At 45.0% G+C, this 19,190-nt stretch overlaps 1 protein-coding gene across 1 annotated transcript in view; it reads left to right on the forward strand.

The window, feature by feature from the left end:
* The first annotated feature begins 13,823 nt into the window (after positions 1 to 13,823).
* The window catches only part of BARX2 (BARX homeobox 2), a 70,626-nt gene continuing 65,259 nt past the window's right edge, over positions 13,824 to 19,190 (forward strand). The window contains exon 1 of the mRNA XM_067751566.1: positions 13,824 to 14,444. Within this exon, the coding sequence (XP_067607667.1) occupies positions 14,258 to 14,444 (187 nt within the window). The 5' untranslated portion in view covers positions 13,824 to 14,257. The remainder of the gene's footprint in view (positions 14,445 to 19,190) is intronic.

The following is a 19,190-nucleotide window of genomic DNA, read 5'->3' on the forward strand; positions in this document are numbered from 1 at the left end:
TTCCAGAACTGTGAGAAATCATTGTCTGTTGTTTAAGCCACCCAGTCCGTGATTTTTATTTTTTTTTAATGGCAGCCTGAGCAGACTAATACACTAGGGGTGCTTATTGTTCCTGGATTGGTGATTACTTCTAGCTTCTTTAACGGACAAGGCCAAGTAAACTTTATTCCACATTATACAGTTTACAGCCCCAGGATAAAAACACTGAAACTACCAACTAGATTATATAATAGAATATTTTTGTCACTAAACACTAATTCACTAAAAAGTGATTTAGTTATAATCACTAAAAGGTTGAAAGCTTTTCCCTATACTTTCCCCAGATAGCTGTACTGTATTTTTAGGGAGCATAGAATTGCCATTACACAATGTTCTCTCCCTTTTAATCTTCATTTAGACTTACTTTTACAAGTAAGCATGGGCTTAATGCTCATCACCCATCTTTTATTTTTCTATGCATCTGGTGCCCAGGATCTTGAGTTTTCCTCCAGCCTTACTGACGTATAATTGACAAGTAAAACTTGTATTTATTTATTTATTTTTAATTTAATTTTTTTTTTTTTTTTGGCTGTGCCACACGGCATGCGGGATCTTAGTTCCCCGACCAGGGGTTGAACCCGTGCCCCCTGCAGTGGAAGTGCAGAGTCTTAACCACTGGACCACCAGGGAAGTCTCCCAAACCTGTATTTATTTAAAGTGTATAATATGTTAATTTAATATATATACAATATTTATATCTGTATCTATACTGTGAAATGATTACCACAGTCAAGCTAATCAACACTTGAATCACTTCACATGGTCATCTTTTGTGTATGTTCTGAGAACACTTAAGATTTTCTTTCAACAGTCCTTGTATCATTCTCTCGCTAATCAATTTAGTCACCTGAAACAAATTCTCTTAAAGAGTCCTCAAGGAGGCCTCATGAGAACCATACTCCCTGTGTTCTTGACTTGATAACAGGAATATCACAAAAGTGATGCTGGGCTCTTCCCCTTGGATCGCATCCGGTAGCAGGTGGTGTTAATTTCGTCCATCTCTTTTGCATTACGCAGGCCTCTCACTGTTGTGGCCTCTCCCGTTGCGGAGCACAGGCTCCGGACGCGCAGGCTCAGCGGCCATGGCTCACGGGCCCAGCCGCTCCGCGGCATGTGGGATCTTCCCGGACCGGGGCACGAATCCGCGTCCCCTGCATCAGCAGGCGGACCCTCAACCACTGCGCCACCAGGGAAGCCCCCACCTCCACTCCTATCAGAAAAGATAAGCAGAAGCATTTTGCCTTCACCTGGGAGGAATAAAGGATGACCTTTACAGTTCTGTCTCAGAGCCTCGCCAAGTCTCTTGCTCTCTAGCACATATAGTCTAGAAGGACTTGACCATCCTGATCTCCCACAGAACATCATGCTGGCCCTTGACATTGATGACATTTTTCTAGTTGCATCTGGAAGATGGAATTACAAGGCACTCTGGTAAGATGCATGTCTGCTAGAGGGTGGGAGCTCAAAAGTGCTTGCTCTATCAGTGAAACTTCTAGGGTCCTGTGGTCTGGGGCATATTGGAACAGCCACTGTTTTTTTGTTTTTTGTTTTTATTGCGGTATAGTTGCTTTACAATGTTGTGTTAGTTTCTGCTGTACAATGAAGTGAATCAACTATATGTATAATTATACATCCCCTCCCTCTTGGACCTCCCTCCCACCCATCTAGGTCAGCACAGAGCACTGAGCTGAGCTCCCTGCGCTATACAGTAGGGTCCCACTAGCTATTTATTTTACACATGGTAGTGTATATGTGTTGATCCTAATCTCCCAATTCATCCCACCCCTCCTTCCCCGCCCCCATATCCACACGTCTGTTTTCTACATCTGTGTCTCTATTCCTGCCCTGGTTCTTCTGTATCATTTTTCTAGATTCCACATATATGCGTTAATATACGGTATTTTTTTTCTCTTTCTGACTTACTTCACTCTGTATGACAGACTCTAGGTCCATCCACATCTCTACAAATGACCCAATTTCGTTCCTTTTTATGGAACTGTTAAGCGAGGCACATGCTGCACCTCGCACTGCTCTCCACAAAGGAAGGACATGCTGTTTGTGGGCCTCTTTGGATTTTGGGGCTTCATATCTGACGTTTGGCTGTGCTGCTCTGACTCAAGCACTGGCTAACCCGTTAGGTCGCCAGTTTTGAGTGGAGACCAATACAAGAAGCATTGGCAGAGGTCCAGTCTTCATTTCAAACTGTCCCACAAATTTCACTGTAAAATCCAGCAGACCTAAAATTATTGTATCTCTGGCAGACAGAGATGCAACCTCCAGCCAGCTCCCATACGAGACCCCAGGGCAAGGCCATGCCTGTTCCGTGAACAACGATTCTCTATTTGAAAATACAGTCAACTTGCAGCTGGGCCCTGGTAGAGACGAGATGTCTGACTTACAGGACACCAAGTGAGTATGCAGCCTGAACTACTGACCTTGAACTGAGTCTTAACTGCTTGACTAAACTACAACACTCATAATACAACTAAATTCAACTACAGAGCAGCATGACAGTGTAGGATGGAAACAGTATCTATGAGGTCAAGCCTGAACACGCCCAGAAGGCCCAAGTGTTTCAAGTTATCTATGGCTGTGCAAGAAACTGCCCAGAACTTCGTGGTTCAAGACAAGCACTTATTTATATGTCAATTCTAATCTCCCAGTTTGTCCCACCCTCCCCTTCCCACCCTGTGTCCACACGTCTGTTCTCTATGTCTGCGCCTCTATTCCTGCCATGGAAATAGGTTCATCTGTATATACACTACCATGTGTGAAATAGATGGCTAGTGGGACCCTGCTGTATAGCACAGGGAGCTCAGCTCGGTGCTCTGTGGTGACCTAGATGGGTGGGATGGGGGAGGGGGTGGGATGGGGGAGGGGGTGGGAGGGAGGTCCAAGAGGGAGGGGATATAGGTGTACATAGAGCTGATTCACTTCATTGTACAGCAGAAACTAACACACTGTAAAGCAATTATACTCCAATTAAAAACAAAAACCAAGGGCTTGTTATTTCTCATGATTCCATGGGCTGAGAATTCAGGCAGGACTTGGCTGGGCAGTTCATCGTCTCCATGCTGTGAGGTCATGAATGTGCTCAGGCTGGATCATCTGAAAGGGCTTCCTTCACATGCTGGGCTCTTCAGGGCTCCTTCACACGGCCACTCTCTTGCCACGTGGCTGATTTGGGTTTCCTCACAGCTTTGTGGTCTGTCAGGGTAGCTGGACTTCTGACCTGGTATGTGGCTTCCAAGAGAGTAAGAGTGGAATTGCCAGTTCTCTGAAGCACTAGGCCTAGAGCTGCCACTTCTGCTGTAAGGACTTGTCAAAATGAATCAGAAGGCCAACTCAGATTCATGGGAGAAAGGAAACTAGAGTTTAGGACCAGCAAAGAAAATGTGTCCCTTGATCTGCTTCACAATTTCAGGACAGAATAGCAACTCGTGGCACTTCTGACACAGAATTGAGGTCCAGGAGGCCCCGGAGTGGAGAAGAGGGGAACTTGTTAGCCAATGGGGGAATTCCTTAAACGTCTGCATTGAAAACCAATCGAATGGTACCTCCTGAGGACCTCGGGAGCTGGTCTGGGCCCAGGTGATGCTCTGAGCCTACGGGCCCCTCGCTGAAGCCGGTCTTCGGTGATGGAGTTTTTTCTGCTGATAGGCGGAGACGCGGCTCCACAGCACAGACGCAGTTCTGGCTTTCTTCCGGGAGGGGGCAGTGCAGGCCACACCGCAGGCCGAGACACCGCGGCTCCCTGACAATCCGCTCCTGACTCCAGCGCAGGGTCGCTCCAAACAAAGCCGAGGCGGTTCGGCCTTAAACCTCCGTCGGGCGCCGGGCTGAACTGCTAAGAGGTGAAAAACCTGTGAGAACTCAGAGAAAGCCCGCTTGACAGTCTACACTCTACATGATTATCAAATCAGTTTCCTTGCTCATGAGACTTCTGTTAACTTTTAACACGTGATTGAGACTGTCTGTACTTAGAGTAACCAAAGCTGCGGAACACATGAGATGCTTAGGGTTACTATCTGAGACCTAACTTGGGTATCTCCTGACTTTAATATGTTTTCGTATCAGCCTTCTCAGTATTCAATATATCTCAGTTTTATCTAGTGCTGGGCATTTTTTTAAATGTGGAGGATAAATGAAAAATAGACATTTGTTTAACTGTAATCCCTCCCCCCTGCTTTTGTTGTTGTTGAAAATTATAACTGAGATCATTGAGGAATCACTGTCCAGTGGGAGGTATGGTGAACTTGGACTCAGAAGACCTGGGGCTGGACTCGGGTCTGCAAAGTCATTAGCTGTGCATGGGGTCCTCAAGTAAACCACTTACCCTGATTCCTCATCTGTGAAACAGAAACGATGAGATATGTCCTTTTTTCATTCACAGGACTTTGTGACGCTCCCATGAAGCAAGGTATCTGGAACTTTTCTGTACATGGAAGTGTTCTGCACATGTAAGGTATTGTTGAATTACACTTTATACTTTTGAACTTAAATGTTTTTGAGGGAAAATGATAGAGGTTAATTGTAGAACAATTCAAACAATACTCAAAACTACAGAAAGGAATGTAAATCCCTCAAAATTTCACTATCAAGGAATGATCACTGTTAACATTTGAACATGTCTTCAGACAACTCTGCATGTACATATATACACATGTATATAAACAATGTTTCAAAAATTGAATTGTATTATACATTGTTATTTAAATGCCTCCCCCCACACCCTCAACATTGCGTAATAGCCAATATCTATAGATCTTTAATAATGCGTCAGGCTTTGTCTAAGCCTTTTAAGTGAGTCCTTATTTAATCTCAGAGCAGTGGCATTGAGTGTGTACTTTTTTGTCTGAGTATGTACTTTTATTGTAAAGACAGGAAACTGAGGTTCAGAGAAGTGAAATAACAGATTTTCCGATTTCCTGCCATTTTAAGGAATCTTACAACAAACATGTTTGCTTCTGCTTACAGCTTTTCCCACTTTTAGTATGTCTTCAGCATTCTGTTTGTTAGTAGACAAATCAAGAGGGCTGCTTGTTCCAAAATGTCAATTCTCACACCTACAAATCTCTAGGGGAAGAGACATGGGTTGAGAATTTTTAAACAAGCTGTCCTTGGAGGTTGTTATATGTACAATCATGTTTGAGAACCACAACCTTGGTTTAAATTCCTAGATTGGGATTGCTGGCTCGATTTTGAACTTGAGACATAATGCCAAATGGCCCTTCAGAAATGTCAACCAGTTTCCATTCCCACAAACCGTGTGTGACTAATTTAGGCTCTTTTGTTTGGATCTCTCTGTATTCCACAATATTACCTTGTACATTGCTTCCTAGTTTGTCGTCAGGACAGTAACGTACTTGTAGGCTATTTAGCGCACGCGTGTGTGCACCCACTAAAGTTTCAATTTGAGGTTGAGCACTTTTCTTCAAATATGTTAATTATTTTGAGGTTCAGGAGGCTTTCTGCATATTCTGTTTAATGATACCCTCTCTTTCTCTCTCATCTCTTCAACACCTTGCCTCATGTGCTGCTCTCTGTCTGGTCTCTAAGCCGTTGTCTTCGGGGCTGTAAAACCTACTTTTCTAAAATTATACTGGATAAATGAAGGTATAAACTCTGCACAATTAGTACCTCCAGATGGAAAACAAATTCTCGTTCTTTCCACAAGAAGTCAACTACAGTCTACCCTCTGCCCCCCGTTGGATCCCCCTAGTTTATCCTATTCTTAATCTAGAGTCCTTCTGCTGAATTCTCCAAAGTCTTAATCCTACCAACTTCCAGTCTCCCCATGTCAGAACTAAAATCCTTCCCCTTAGCTACGTAAGCATCGTTCCTTTACTGAACTCCAGATTTTGTAAAGCAAGATTCTCCTCGTACTAAAGTTCTAAATAAAACTCTTTTTCTCCTTTTCAAAAACTATCTTCCTCCTACCTAGGAAACTAGATTTCTTTGAATTTCTTTGTCCTCAAAGTAAAGAGCTATTTCCTCTCCTAAAGGAGACAGAAAGACTTTTTTTTTTTTTTGACTAATTCATTAACAACTAACCTTTGACAATTAAGATACAGACATCTTACAAGGTATACACAGACAGCAGCCTAAGAGGTCATGCACCCTGGAATATTTAGTAGGAGGGTGGGTCATCTCAGACTTAATATAAAGTTTACATTAGTCAGTTTATGACAATTATTATTTCTAATTGTTGTGTCTTAAAAACAACCTTTAAATCTATGCAGAGAATAAAGCTGTGTAAAACTAGACATAGGTAGGTTATCTGTATTTCATGTTGCCCCCAAAAATATAAAAATGTCTTTTTCTTCTAATACATTTATGCAAGTGGGAGCTTGCATTCTAATACAGCTTTCTGAACCAAATCATTTTATAAACTCTTTTGGATCAGAGGATTTTAAATCCATGAATGAGAACATGAACGTGAAAGGAAAAATGGGTTAATACAAGCAGAATGTTGGGCTGGGGACCTGAAACTTTCTCTTCCCTTCTCTGAGCATTTGTTTCTCCCTGGGGCTGTCTCTATGTGATCTGGAAAGATAGTGAGCTGAAATTCCAAATATTCTTTGACAATTTCACATGAGACTGAAAAAAATAAAAGGATTGTATGGTTTTGATTTTATAGAGAAGCATTCTGTGCAACAGCGATTTAAAGAAAAAGCTGTATTCGCCTATATTTGGTCATTCAAATAATGTATCAGATTTCCTGAAAATGAGGACACAGGCGAACAGGAATGCTAGTAAATTCCAGGAGAATAAACACTATTCGGTGATTTCTAGTACTGCTGATTTTATTTTTCAACATTTAACAAACAGCAGTCTGGCTTAGTTCTGGCGTGGTCTCAACCTTGAGAATGTAGAATTCAAATGAGCACAGAATTGTCTCAGAGACATGGCTACGCCATCTTCATACCCATGACATTTTGGACTGAAGATCTGTCAGAACCCCTCCCAAACATTAACTGATAAAAATCAAAACCTCCTTCAGGAACTGATTTCAGAAGAGAAAATTAAAACCTTTTGAGCTATATCCACTTACTGTCTACCCTGAGAAAACAACCCATTGTTCTGCTGTACAAATGACTAATTTGACTAATTTTTTCCCCTGGCTTGGCAGAATCTTTTATTGAACTGATTGAAATGACCAGATGTTTCTGCAGCTTATGTAGACATAATCTAAGAGACTCAATAATTGACTTAAGTAAACGTATCAGGATGTGGACTGGCAATAGAATTTGAGGATTCTCTGTTCTGTGATGACTTCAAATCCCTTTTTTAAAAGGCAGGCTGCTTGTGTAATTGAAATGCGCAGAGATTGGCACCATCTCAGTCATTTACTTTAGTAATTTATAGCCTATTTAGATCTGAGCATCTCTGTAACTTTTGAAAGAAAGCAAGGAAAAGCTTCAGTATTAGAGACCTATAAAAATTGTCTGTGAGGCTGTCTGCTCAAAGTGAAATGAAATACTTCTCTGCAGAAAAATCCCCAGATGAAAAGATTGCAGCAGAATTTCATTTGACTCAGATTATCTAGAAAATGATACAATTGCATTTTCCGTAAGTTTTTGAGTATTTTTTATGAGAATGTTTAATGCCAGAATTCTCCACATTATTTTTTGATTCTCCATTTTGCTTTGAGCACAATTGCTGTGTTGTAATCTCTAGTGAAGATAAAAATATTCATTATAAATAACTCACCGAGGTCAACTTTCTCTTAAAAGCCTAGCACCAGAAGAAAGATTTCAAATTGTGGTTTATTCCTTAGAAAAGGAAACAGTCTGCACATCTTTCCATGCCTAAAAGCCTGCTAACCTAGGCTGAGCGTGGGACGGAAAGATACAACAAATGTCAAACTTTGGGCTGGACGACTCACTTAGCCTCGGTTTTCTTTTCCCTCCTCTAAGATTAAAGATTCCTCTTGAATTTGTTTAGTAAACAAGGTTTCCGAATGTTTCTTATTTCCCTTTTTTTCCATTGTCCTTTCCTACCCCTCTCTTCATTCCTATATTAAAGAAAAAAACGTTTATAGAACCTAGGCACAGGCAGGCGTGCACACACCGCCCCCTACACTTAGACCTAAGTGGGTGATTAGCACCTGTGTCCAAGAGTGCATACAAACTTCCTTTTCCTTAGAGCTTGGAGAGCAGAGACCATTCCATTCTGGTTGGCACTCTGCACCCAGTGCTCTTGGTAAACATTGTTCTGTATTAGCATAATAACAATCACACCAGCAAGTTAATCATTCGAGCGTTGTTTTTCCTTCGTATGGTCAGAGGCAGACTGGCTCCACAAGTCTTCTCCTGCGCTGGCTGACACAGGAACCTTCTTGTCCTTGATAACAGCCCATGCCAACGACAGACTGACTGCTCATTTTCTTTGCAACCCTGCCTCGCTGGGTTCATTGCTGCTGGCCGGCTGTGTTAGGGCGGATTACAGAGAATTCACATGAAACCTAATCGAGGCCTGCGTGATGCAGAGAAGAGAATAAAAATACTTTACGAGATGATTTGGATGAGATGTCACCCAGTGGGTGCAGGATCATGGCGGGTTTTTTCTGCAGACAGAAGCCATAACAACGATATATGAGCCATTCTCTTGTGAAGTGCTGGTTAGAATGATTGACGCCTGCAGATGTGCTGAGTCTGTGGCTGCAGGTGCCAGATGTTGAGTAGCACTTAGGGACGCTTGGTGGCCAGGGCCATTTCCTTCGGTTAACGATAGTCCCTCACTCTAACGCCAGCTCCTCTCACTCTTTATTTCTTGGTTGATTCTGGGTTCTAAACATTGAACAAAAACCAACTCCAAACACATATGAAACAGCAGTGGCTCTGATGCTTTTTTAAAAATGCAGTTTTATATGGTGATGGTTTTTGAAAGAGAATTGCTTCCCAGTTCTGAACATTGAACAAAAACCAAACACATGAAACAGCAGTGGCTCTGATGCTTTTTTAAAAATGCAGTTTTATATGGTGATGGTTTTTGAAAGAGAATTGCTTCCCAGTTCTGAACATTGAACAAAAACCAAACACATGAAACAGCAGTGGCTCTGATGCTTTTTTAAAAATGCAGTTTTATATGGTGATGGTTTTTGAAACAGAATTGCTTCCCAGGTTCTGAACACTGAACAAAAACCAACCCCAAACACATGAAACAGCAGTGGCTCTGATGCTTTTTTAAAAAGGCAGTTTTATCTTGTGATGGTTTTTGAAAGCGAATTGATTATTTTATTGAACTCAACGTGAAGGCAGTGGGAAGCCTGGCATTTCATGAGTTAGTGCAGTGCACACAATCTTCCATCAAATCCTCCAGTAAAGCTGAGTTGGCTATCATCACCCCATGTTGTGGTTGAAGACCAGAGGTCAGGGAAATTACTAAGTGATTGGGCTGGGAATGGAACACAGGTTCGCCTGACTCAAAAGTTCTTTCCACTTGCCCCAGGCAGCCAGGGCACTGCTCCATGACATATTCAAAGTGATTCTCCTCTCTTGTGGTAGCTTTCTCATTAGTGAGGGGTATCATGTACAAAAAAAGAGTCAAAATCAGTGATACTCCAAACATCAATATCCATTTCTACAATATTATGGAAAAGATAGGAGTGATTCAATTTTATTTTCCTGGCTATATCCAATGGGATAATTGAGACACACAGGCAGAAGTAAGGCTGTTTCATGTCAGGATAGCACAATTTTAAAAGGGAAATAATCAGCAAAACAAATGGCTTTTAAAAAAAATGTTTTTAACGAATGGTTTTAATCTGTATACCAAGCTTCTAAAAAGTTGGAAACTTTGGGATGATTTACTGCATTTTCACTCTTCACATAACTGTTAGGTGCTTTGTAGATACAGCCATCGTCTTTTTTTTTTTTTCTGTAAACTTTTGCTCCAGAAAGATGTTTCGAGAAAGAAAGACCTATTCAGACATTTCCAAGCCCATTTGTCAAGTGGATTACATTTGTGCCCTCTCTTAAAAAGATGCTTTACAGTGTATGAGAGCAGTTTTTGTAAATTAATATCATCATTAAAAATAAGCTGGCTTTCTTCTCTTCCTTCAACTTCTTGTTGTGCAAGTCTGCGGTGCTGGGCTCCACAGGCAGGAGTTTTGGCATGGCCCTGGGGCCCAGGGGAATATTAACTTACAAGGCTTTCCCTATTTTGTTTTTACATGTCTGAAACCATTTCAAATCTTAGCAACTGAAATACAAGTTATTAAACACACTTTACTGGAGTGTAAGGAGGGCTTCCGCTCCACTCCCCCCACTTGTAGAAGATGATTGCAAATGAGTTCATGTATTCGGAAGACTTGTGCCCCGGCCGCTTCTGACATCTACCTCGACACAAAGCCCAGGATTATAAAAGGATAGTTACACAAAAAATGAAGCTGAGCTCATTTACCTAGGGTTAGATCCTATTTAAATGCCATCCTAGGGTTTCTAAATACCATTTTGCTTTAATAAATTTCATGTGTTCTAGTTGAATGGAGACACTGGCTGTCAGCTGAAATGGGAAAGAGTGATTCTTTGGTTTCTAGTTGTCAGAACCTTTTAACTTTGCACAGGTGTCTTTGCCTCCTTCCTTCTGGCTGGGCTCTATCCCCAGGAATCAGGCGCCGGATGGGGGAGGGGAGCTGATCTCCTGAAGCCTGCTGGTGATGTGCATTTTTATCCCCTTCCATTCCTGCCTGAGCAAGCGTGGCTGGGTACAGACAGGTCTGTTCCTCTCCATGTGTGTTCCTCCCGGTAGAGGGGCAGACACTGCCGGGGTACAGTCACAGGAGGCTGGGAAGTGTCTGTGGGTCTCCAGCAGCTGGAAAAGGTTTGAGGCTCTTAGGCAGATGTTTGCTGTTTCAGCCACTTCATTAATGTTGGAAACAAAACCCCTGACTATTCCTGACCAAAGCCCCACTTCATGATTGACAGCTGGGGTGTGCTTCTTCCCACGAAAGCCCTTTACAGTCTGAGATCAGGCGAGAGGGAGTGAAAAGAGAGAGATGAGTGCAAAATGGGAATTGGGCTGGATGCCGTTACTGAAAAACCAAAAATATAAAGGAAAGAGAGGCTCATTTAAGGAGAAAGACAAATGTAGTACAACTAGTGAAGATCTGAAGTCCCATCGTGTGCTCGGGTCTTACACACATTATATAATTATCCCAGCTTTCATGCATTAATTTATTCATGACGGGTACTGAGAACCTACTATGTGCCAGTGCTATGCTGGTATTGGTGATACAAGACGAATTGTCCAGTGGGTGAAAGAAATATGCAGAAGGCAATAATACAGTAAAGGAACCTCTAAGATAGAGGTAGGAACAGCAAGGACAGCCTTGGGGAGTGTGGGATCTTTCCCAAAGGAGGTGACATTTGAGATGGGCCTTGAATTAGTTTTCCAGGCAGCGAAGGAGGGAGGGGATGGGGTGCCGTGGGCATTCCCACTGAAGGGAAGAGCCGTGTAGGCATGGATTATGAAAGGCTAACCTTGTGAAGTACGTATTATGATTATCATTTACAAATGAAAAAACTGAGTCTCAGCTTTGATTATAAGCGACAGAAAGCTGAAGGTTCCAGACTCCCAAGATCTGGAATCTCTCTTTCCAATACCTGGGGACTTGTGCTCTCAGACCCCCTATGAGATTTCTTGCCTCTGTGGTAGAAAATAGAAAAGATGGAAAATCCAATAAGCTATTATTTAATTTATTGGGTCTGAAGAGAGGGAAGGAAGAGAGGAAAGAAAGGAAAAGAGAAAGAGATGGAAGATGCGGAGGAGAGATGGGGGAATTCGATCCAGCAGAGGAGGCCCGGAGTGCTGGGAACAGTGGGTAAGGGGAAATGGACGGAAGCGGAGGAAAGGGGCCTGTGGCGGTGGAAGGAACCGGAAGAGCCGGCGAGGCTAGAGGACGGGACAAGAGGTGGAGGAAAAGACTGGGCCCGAAGATTGAGGGGGCGCGCGCGTAACGTGAGGGCCCGACAGAGGGTCCGAAGGGCTAACGCTCGGTCCTCTCCAGGGTCACCGGGTTAGGTGCAGAGACTCGGGGGTCTCCCCCACGCCGCGCCCTCCAATCCCACCAAACACGCAGTTTCTCGGCGCTGCCGACAGCTCTGCACTTTCCAGCGGGACATATAACTCCCCACCCAACAATGTCCTCGGTGCGAACCCCCGCGCCCCTGGGAACGGTCCCCCGCTCGTGGTGCATTGAGTCCTTGCTCCGCCGGCGTCCAGGAGGACCCCTGGGTCGCAGCGCCGAGCGGCGCTGCCCGGGCTGAGCTGGGAGCGTTCTCGGCCCCGCGCGGGGCAGCGGACAGGCCTTGGGACCGGCCACCGCAGCCGCAGACGCGCCGGGCCCAGCGCGGCGACCTCTGGGCTCTGCGGCGGGACGCGCGCCGCCACCGGGACACCCGGCCGCAGCTCTCGCGGGCCCTCAAGCCGCCGCTCCGGGAGGAGAATAAGCATAAGGAGATATCATGAGAATAAACGAAAACCGTTCTAAATGGAGAGGAGGAGGGGAGGGGAGCCAGGGCGCACGCAAACACCTCGGGAATGAAGTTCCTCAAAGGCGCGTTGCGGGCCACGTCTAATGCAAGGCTCTGATTCGGTTTATTACTATTTTCTCTCAGTGCCTATTAGTTCTCCAGGCTTTCCCCTTCCCTCTGAATTGAACCACTGGCCCTGGCGCGCGCGTCCACTTGCTTCCGCGGCGACTCGGGCTGCAGGGCGAGCAGCTCTGCAGCAAGCCCGCCGTTATCCGGGGCCGCGAGATGTCACCATACCCAAACTCGGTCTCGGAGAAGACCATCCGCGTCTGTAATTCTCAGTCTCCTTACCGTGCGTTTCCCTTCCGGCCCCGTGCAAACTAACTCCCAGGCATAATTGCGCGAAACCGGCAGCACCGGCAGTTTCTGCCGAGCGCGGGCGAGGGGGCAGGACGCGGGCAGCGGGACGGTCCGGGTGCCGAGGCTGGGTGGGGTCCCCTCGCCCCTCGCCCAACAATTCCAACTGAAAACAAAAGTTCGTTCAGATACTGATTGGGACAGACTCGGAAGTTAGGCGCCCAAGAGGCAGAAGACAAACCACCTAATGAACGCGTGTCTTCGCGGCTCCCCCAACCCTACGCGTCGCCAGGGACCCGGGGGACGAAAGCCGTGGTGCTAGAGTATCGGGCACCAGGAGCCACGACCGGGCTGACTCGCCGCACCCGGCAGTCCCGCTGCGCTGGCCCTTCTGGGGACGAAAAAATGTTTATAAACAGAGCTCAAAAATAAAAACGGAACACGTGCTTTTGATTACTTTTTTTTTTTAACAGTTTACTATGGGGATAACGGACAGGGCAAAGGTCATTGATGGTTTGGTATCTCCGTGGAACGGTCAAGTTCGCGATCGCGGCGTAGGCTCCGGGTGCCAGAACGCGCGGGCTGGGAGCCGGCTGCGAGCGTTGGGGACGCTAGGGGCGGGCGCCGTCCTTGGGAAACGGCGCGCGGAAGTCCACGTGCGGAGGCAGGAAGGCACTCAGCTCCTCGGGGGCGCCGGTTCTGGGGCCCGCAGTCTCGGGAGCCTCGGCGAAGTCTTGACTTATTTCTACTAACAGACCAGGACGTGCCCGCCCGCCGGGTGCCGGCGATGGGAGCACGGCTGGGAGCGCGGCATGCCCGGCGCGAGGGTGGCGCGCGGGGCTCCGCGTGGGCAGCGGCCCCCGGAGGCCTAGCCCGTTGGCGGGGGCGGCGCGCGCTCCCCGCACCGCGCGCACACACGGGCGCGCACACTGCACACACACACACACACCTGGAGCTCGTCCCAGGAGGGGGGCGGGGAGGAGAGCCGGAGCGAGTGTCTTAAAATAGGCACGCAGACAAGCGTGAGACGCTGAGAGGCTGGAGAAGGCTATCAAGAGCGGCGGGCACGAGGCGCGCAGGTCCGCCGCGGGTGGCACAGGCGGGCTGGGCGGGGTGGGCGCCGAGCGGCCGGCCCTCCGCGCGGCTCAGCACCAGGCCCTGCGGGAAGCGCGCGCTGATTGACAGCTGCACTGTCCCCAAAAGGCTCGGCGAAGATGCTGATCCGCGGGTGGGTCTAGACGCGCAGCCCGCGCGCCCGGTGCCGGCTCCCCTCCGCACCTCCTGAGCCCCGCCGCCTCCCGGTCGCCGAGGAGCCGGCCGGAGGCCCCCGCCGGCGCGCCAGCCCCGCGGCCTCGGGCGGCGGGCGCTCGCCCGGGCTCACCATGCACTGCCACGCAGAGCTGAGGCTGAGCTCGCCCGGCCAGCTCAAAGCAGCCAGGAGGCGCTACAAGACTTTCATGATCGACGAGATCCTCTCCAAGGAGACCTGCGACTACTTTGAGAAACTTTCCCTCTACTCCATGTGCCCGTCGCTGGTCGTGCGACCCAAGCCCCTGCATTCCTGTACCGGTAAGACGGCCCGCGGGAGCGCAGTGGGGTGTGGCCGCTTTCGTGCCGGGGTCGGGCGCTTGACCACCTCTGTCCTCCCACCCAAGGGCGAGAGGAAGGGGCCCGGGAATTGTGGGCCCCCGCAAGAGGACTAGACTTGTCCGAGGCGAGCATTGCAGAGGCCTCTGCAACCTGGAAGGGGCCCGGCAAGGTGTCAATGGCAAGGTTACAAAGGCAGTCAAGGCAGCGCGCCCCCGAGAGCCGGCCGCCCCGCAGCGCCTGGGATCTGCTGGCAGGAGAGCCTTCCTCCTTCCCAGCGCTGCTGTGGTTTTCAGGAAGAAAGTTCAAACCCTTGACCTGGTTGAGCACTTAAATCATTGTCTCAGGAAGTGGCGTTGCTTCTCACCTTGAGTTAACTCGTCCAACTTCCTCCAGTCTCCACTGGGAATTTTACAAGTAAGTCAGTATCCCGAGGTTCCCCGCAAAATCCGCTGAACTTTACTTAAAAGGATCTCCCTCTGGGGAAGTAGTTCTGGAATGTGTCGTGTTGTGGAGCCTGCTGAGGAGGTCAACCCTGTGAGTTTTAAGTGACTAAAAAACAATGATCACGATAAAAACACTCCTCAAATCTGGTTTGCTTTCTCCACAAGAACGAGACCCGTAGTAAAAATAAAGAACACTTAATAAATATACTTTAAAAGTCATAGGTTTATGTAGAAAATAAATCCAAAGTTATTTCTAAAAACCTTGCATTAAAAGAAGCTCCAAGTTTCATAGTGCCCTGGCATTATAAGGATTTAGGCTCTCCAGACGTGGGTATAGCGAAAAAAAAAAAATTGAAGCAATTTTTATCAAAAAAGTTATTGACCCTGCTTTCAACTGAAGGTAAAAATTTAGTATTTCCAAACCGAAAGAACCTTTGAGGGTATATCTGTTGCATGGGTAGCATGAAATAAATGAATTTAATTGTACTTACTTTGAAAAAGTAAAGTGAAAAGATAGCAGTGGCTTTGAAAGATATTTTTGGAACGTTCAGGCCAAGAGCTGCTAGCACACTGTGCTTGGAATACTGCATTTTCTGTTGATTCCATTGATAGGCTCTCTAGGACAATCAGTAAATACGTGTGTAAGTACATACAGTAAAGTTCTTTGACAACCAACTTGTTCCTACATGTGTTTGGTAATAAAATGAGTATTATACTCAATTACTCCTTTGTAAAACACATTTTGTCTGTAAGGTGGAATTAGGCCTGGTAGCCCAGAACAAGACTTGTAATACTGCATTTTAAAAGCCAAGAAATATACGAAACAAGATAGAAGAAGAAATTGAAAAACAAGATAGATATGGTTGATGTTTTTACATTTGTATGTCTGCCATGCGTTACACCTGGGATGAGTTGTCTGCTTAGATCTTGGAGCGGGGAACTAGGCTGATTCTTGTTTTGAGCATAAATAATCATTTGCCATGAGAACTCAAATCCCTTAAAGGAAAAAGAGAGGATCCGTTTTAATCGTAAATCTCTCGCACCCTGAAAAGACACTGTGTACCTGGAGGTCCCTAGGACAAAGCAGAACAGCTTCTCCTAAGCACCTAGGCATAGCCTGATGCGGGCAAACTTTTTAGTGACTTCGCGCCATGCATTGACTTGAAGGCAGCTTTTCCTGGCCTTTAGCAGTCACAGAACTGGATCATAGAAATCATGCCAGAGGAAGAGTAATAAACAGCCTCCAAAAACAATGACCCAGTCATCCGTTGAGGCTGAGTAAGTTTTGTGTTTTATTGAACCTTGTGTGGGACATACATCGGAGGAAAATACAGCGATTCATGTGTACTTTTGTGAGTGTTAAAAGTGAATCGCACATATTTCACGAACTAAAAGTTGTGCTCAGCCTCGTGCTTTTGAAGTTCTTTGATGGTTTGTGGGAGAGGGTGGTTGTTGGCACTGGCGTTCTTGCCTTATTGTTCCCATGCTTGATTTCTTTAGGTTGTTCTTTTGAAAATGTGTTGTGATTTTGCTCTAGTTGAGATTTAAAATATAGAAACTGGGATTTGCCCGTGGAATTAAACCCACAAAAACTGGCTACAATAGTCCATCCTTTCAGATCATAAGCTTTCCGTGGGTTTACGATTACAGTTAAAGCCTTACATGTATTAGATCATGGGAATACCATTAGCAACTTCTCAAAGGTTTTGCGAATACCATGCTTTCAAAGCATTTTTGTTGCTTTTAACAGTTATGTTCAGGATCACAAATCTTAAATTGGATGAACTTAATCTTTTTTTTATTAATTAAAAAAACAGCAATAAGTTGCTGGCATTCATAATGAAACTATATATATATATTTTTTTCTGGATAGAGATAAATATTTAGCACTTTTGGTGGAACCAATGCATAAAATGTTCAAATCAAGTGAAAGGCATAAATTGGAATTAAAGTTACTGAACTATCTCATCCTTTGGTTTGCTGTTTTAAGATTTATATAACTAACAGAAGTGACCTTTCTCAGCTAAAATAATGAAAACTAAGATAATAAAGTGACCACCGTGCACAGTAAATACATGAAATTGTGGTGGAAAAAAAGCTACAGCGTTTAAAAAGCCGCTACGTAATTAGGCAAACCATGTCATTCAGATTTAGCAAAATCCTAATGTCAGTTTATGACCCTGATCTCGGGCAGAAGAGCATGTATATTCAAGTACACTGAGAAATGGAAACGTTTCTCATCTGGTAGGTAATCACTTGACAGTCATTTATTATTAGACACCCTAACCTTGACGGACTACTCATCTTCAAAAACAATTCTTTCTTTGAACAGGCCCTTCCTTATTAAAATAGAGTAATTTTAGTTTTAGGGAGCAATCTCCAGATTGATTTAAGTTTCCCAATAGATCTCCTGCATCACATAATAGATATTGAGTAAAGGAATCCTCCTCTTAAAGCCAAACTAAAGGAACATTTGTCATTAAATTTAAAATAAAATTTAAAAACCAAGCCCAAAGAGATCCTCCATTTGAAAAAAAAAGTTTGTTATTCAGACTGTTGAGGAGGTATGGAAGGTGTTTAGAATGAACTTAGTTTATGACATGTTGTTCTTACGTTAAAATCTGGTAACAGTAATCGTCACTCATAATGGAACTGTATTGCCCCTTAGAAGCCGGTGATGATCTCTCATAAACATTAGAACGTTGACGGTGATTGAAGGCCAAAAATGACTTGCAGTTTATGATATCATAAATATTGTTTAACTCTCAGGTGCATTGTTTTATTTTTCTGGTTGTGATTAATGTTTCTTGGTGGAAGAGTCCCTTGAACTGGCTTCTCAGGACGGAATAGATTGCAGAGGTAGCGGCACGGTTCCTTCTGAGGGATCTCTCTTTCAGTTTGATCTTTAGAAATAGGCAGACTCTCTAAATTTGAGGGGTGTTTGGAAAAAATGAGTAACTTGCTTCACAAAAACAAGGATGTAACAATTTACCCTAAGAGTTTTCATAAGATGATACTGAGAAACCTAAGTACTGTGCATAATTACTTATAACTTATTATAATTACCGATACTTATAACCTAGAATTACCCTAGGACTTGTACACGCACATTTGGGGGGAGGTGAGTATAGGTATTTGTACATTTTACAACCCATGGCCCCTGCATGACTTTTAGTGATTTCACTAAAACCTATAGTTTAATTCTTTTTGTCTCCTCTGGCAGAAGGGTTCTGTAGGCTCTCCCCGTGACCTCCAGTGGCCAGTCTTACAGAGCTGACTGGGAGGAATCACAGTGACCACAGACCAGCCTTCCTAAGCAGAACATACTTTTTTTTTTTTGCGAAGTGCTAGGGTCACATCAGGGCTTAAACATAGTTTCAGCCCGCACTGTACACCGCCGTCTTTCATATTAGGGTACTGAGAAATCAGGAAGATTCTTCCAGCTCCATTACACACCCGGGATAAAGCTGTGCGGTCACACCCGAGGGACAGTCAACCAGCCGTTTGAAAGGGGCATGTGGGGAAGGGTGTTTATCTTAGGAGCGGGCTTTGAGAACATTTTAGTCTTTGGTGGGTCCAAGAGAAACAAGTTCTTTGGGGTGGTGTCCTTGGGCTCATTTTTATCACAAAGATTGGGTGTCATCCTGGTGAAAAATGAAATGAGGTGTGGACCTGTGCGATGGGGGTCAGGGAGTCTGCTGCCACTTCATGAGTTGGCTCCAGTGATTCCCCCAATCCTAGCTCAGTCTTTTAGTTGGAGACCAAAACCTGTAGTATCTTGGGAACCTGGATCCTGGGCACTGGAACGTTGATAGAGAAATGCAAACTGAGGGTGTGGAAAATGATCTTTATTAACAAGCGTTTGTATTTCTACCAGAGGCAAATACGCTTTCATTAGCAAATCACTCATCACTGCCTCTCCTGTTCCCATTCTAAGGGTAAATAAATTGAGGGAAGCCCAGGATAGAGGACTCATCCAAGGTCAGGATATATTTGGAGCTGAGCTCTTTCGGGATCCTCAGCTGTTGTCTCCTTACTCCTTAAATTTTATGACACCTTTGTTAAATAGAGACACTGAGGGATTCCTCAGGGGTCAGTTTTAATGAGTGAATAGTTTATTAGCAATTTATTCGCCGGTTCTTATTTTTCTAATAGCGAATGGGAAAATGATTAGAAATTAGCAAGTTAAAATGCCTTTCCAAAGGTCTATAATCTTCAGTATCATTTAATTCAATAATTTAATTCAACAAATATTTACACTTGCTTGTTGACGGCACTGCCA

The sequence above is a fragment of the Pseudorca crassidens genome, chromosome 9, assembly GCF_039906515.1.
Source record: "Pseudorca crassidens isolate mPseCra1 chromosome 9, mPseCra1.hap1, whole genome shotgun sequence".
Classification (NCBI taxonomy): domain Eukaryota; kingdom Metazoa; phylum Chordata; class Mammalia; order Artiodactyla; family Delphinidae; genus Pseudorca; species Pseudorca crassidens.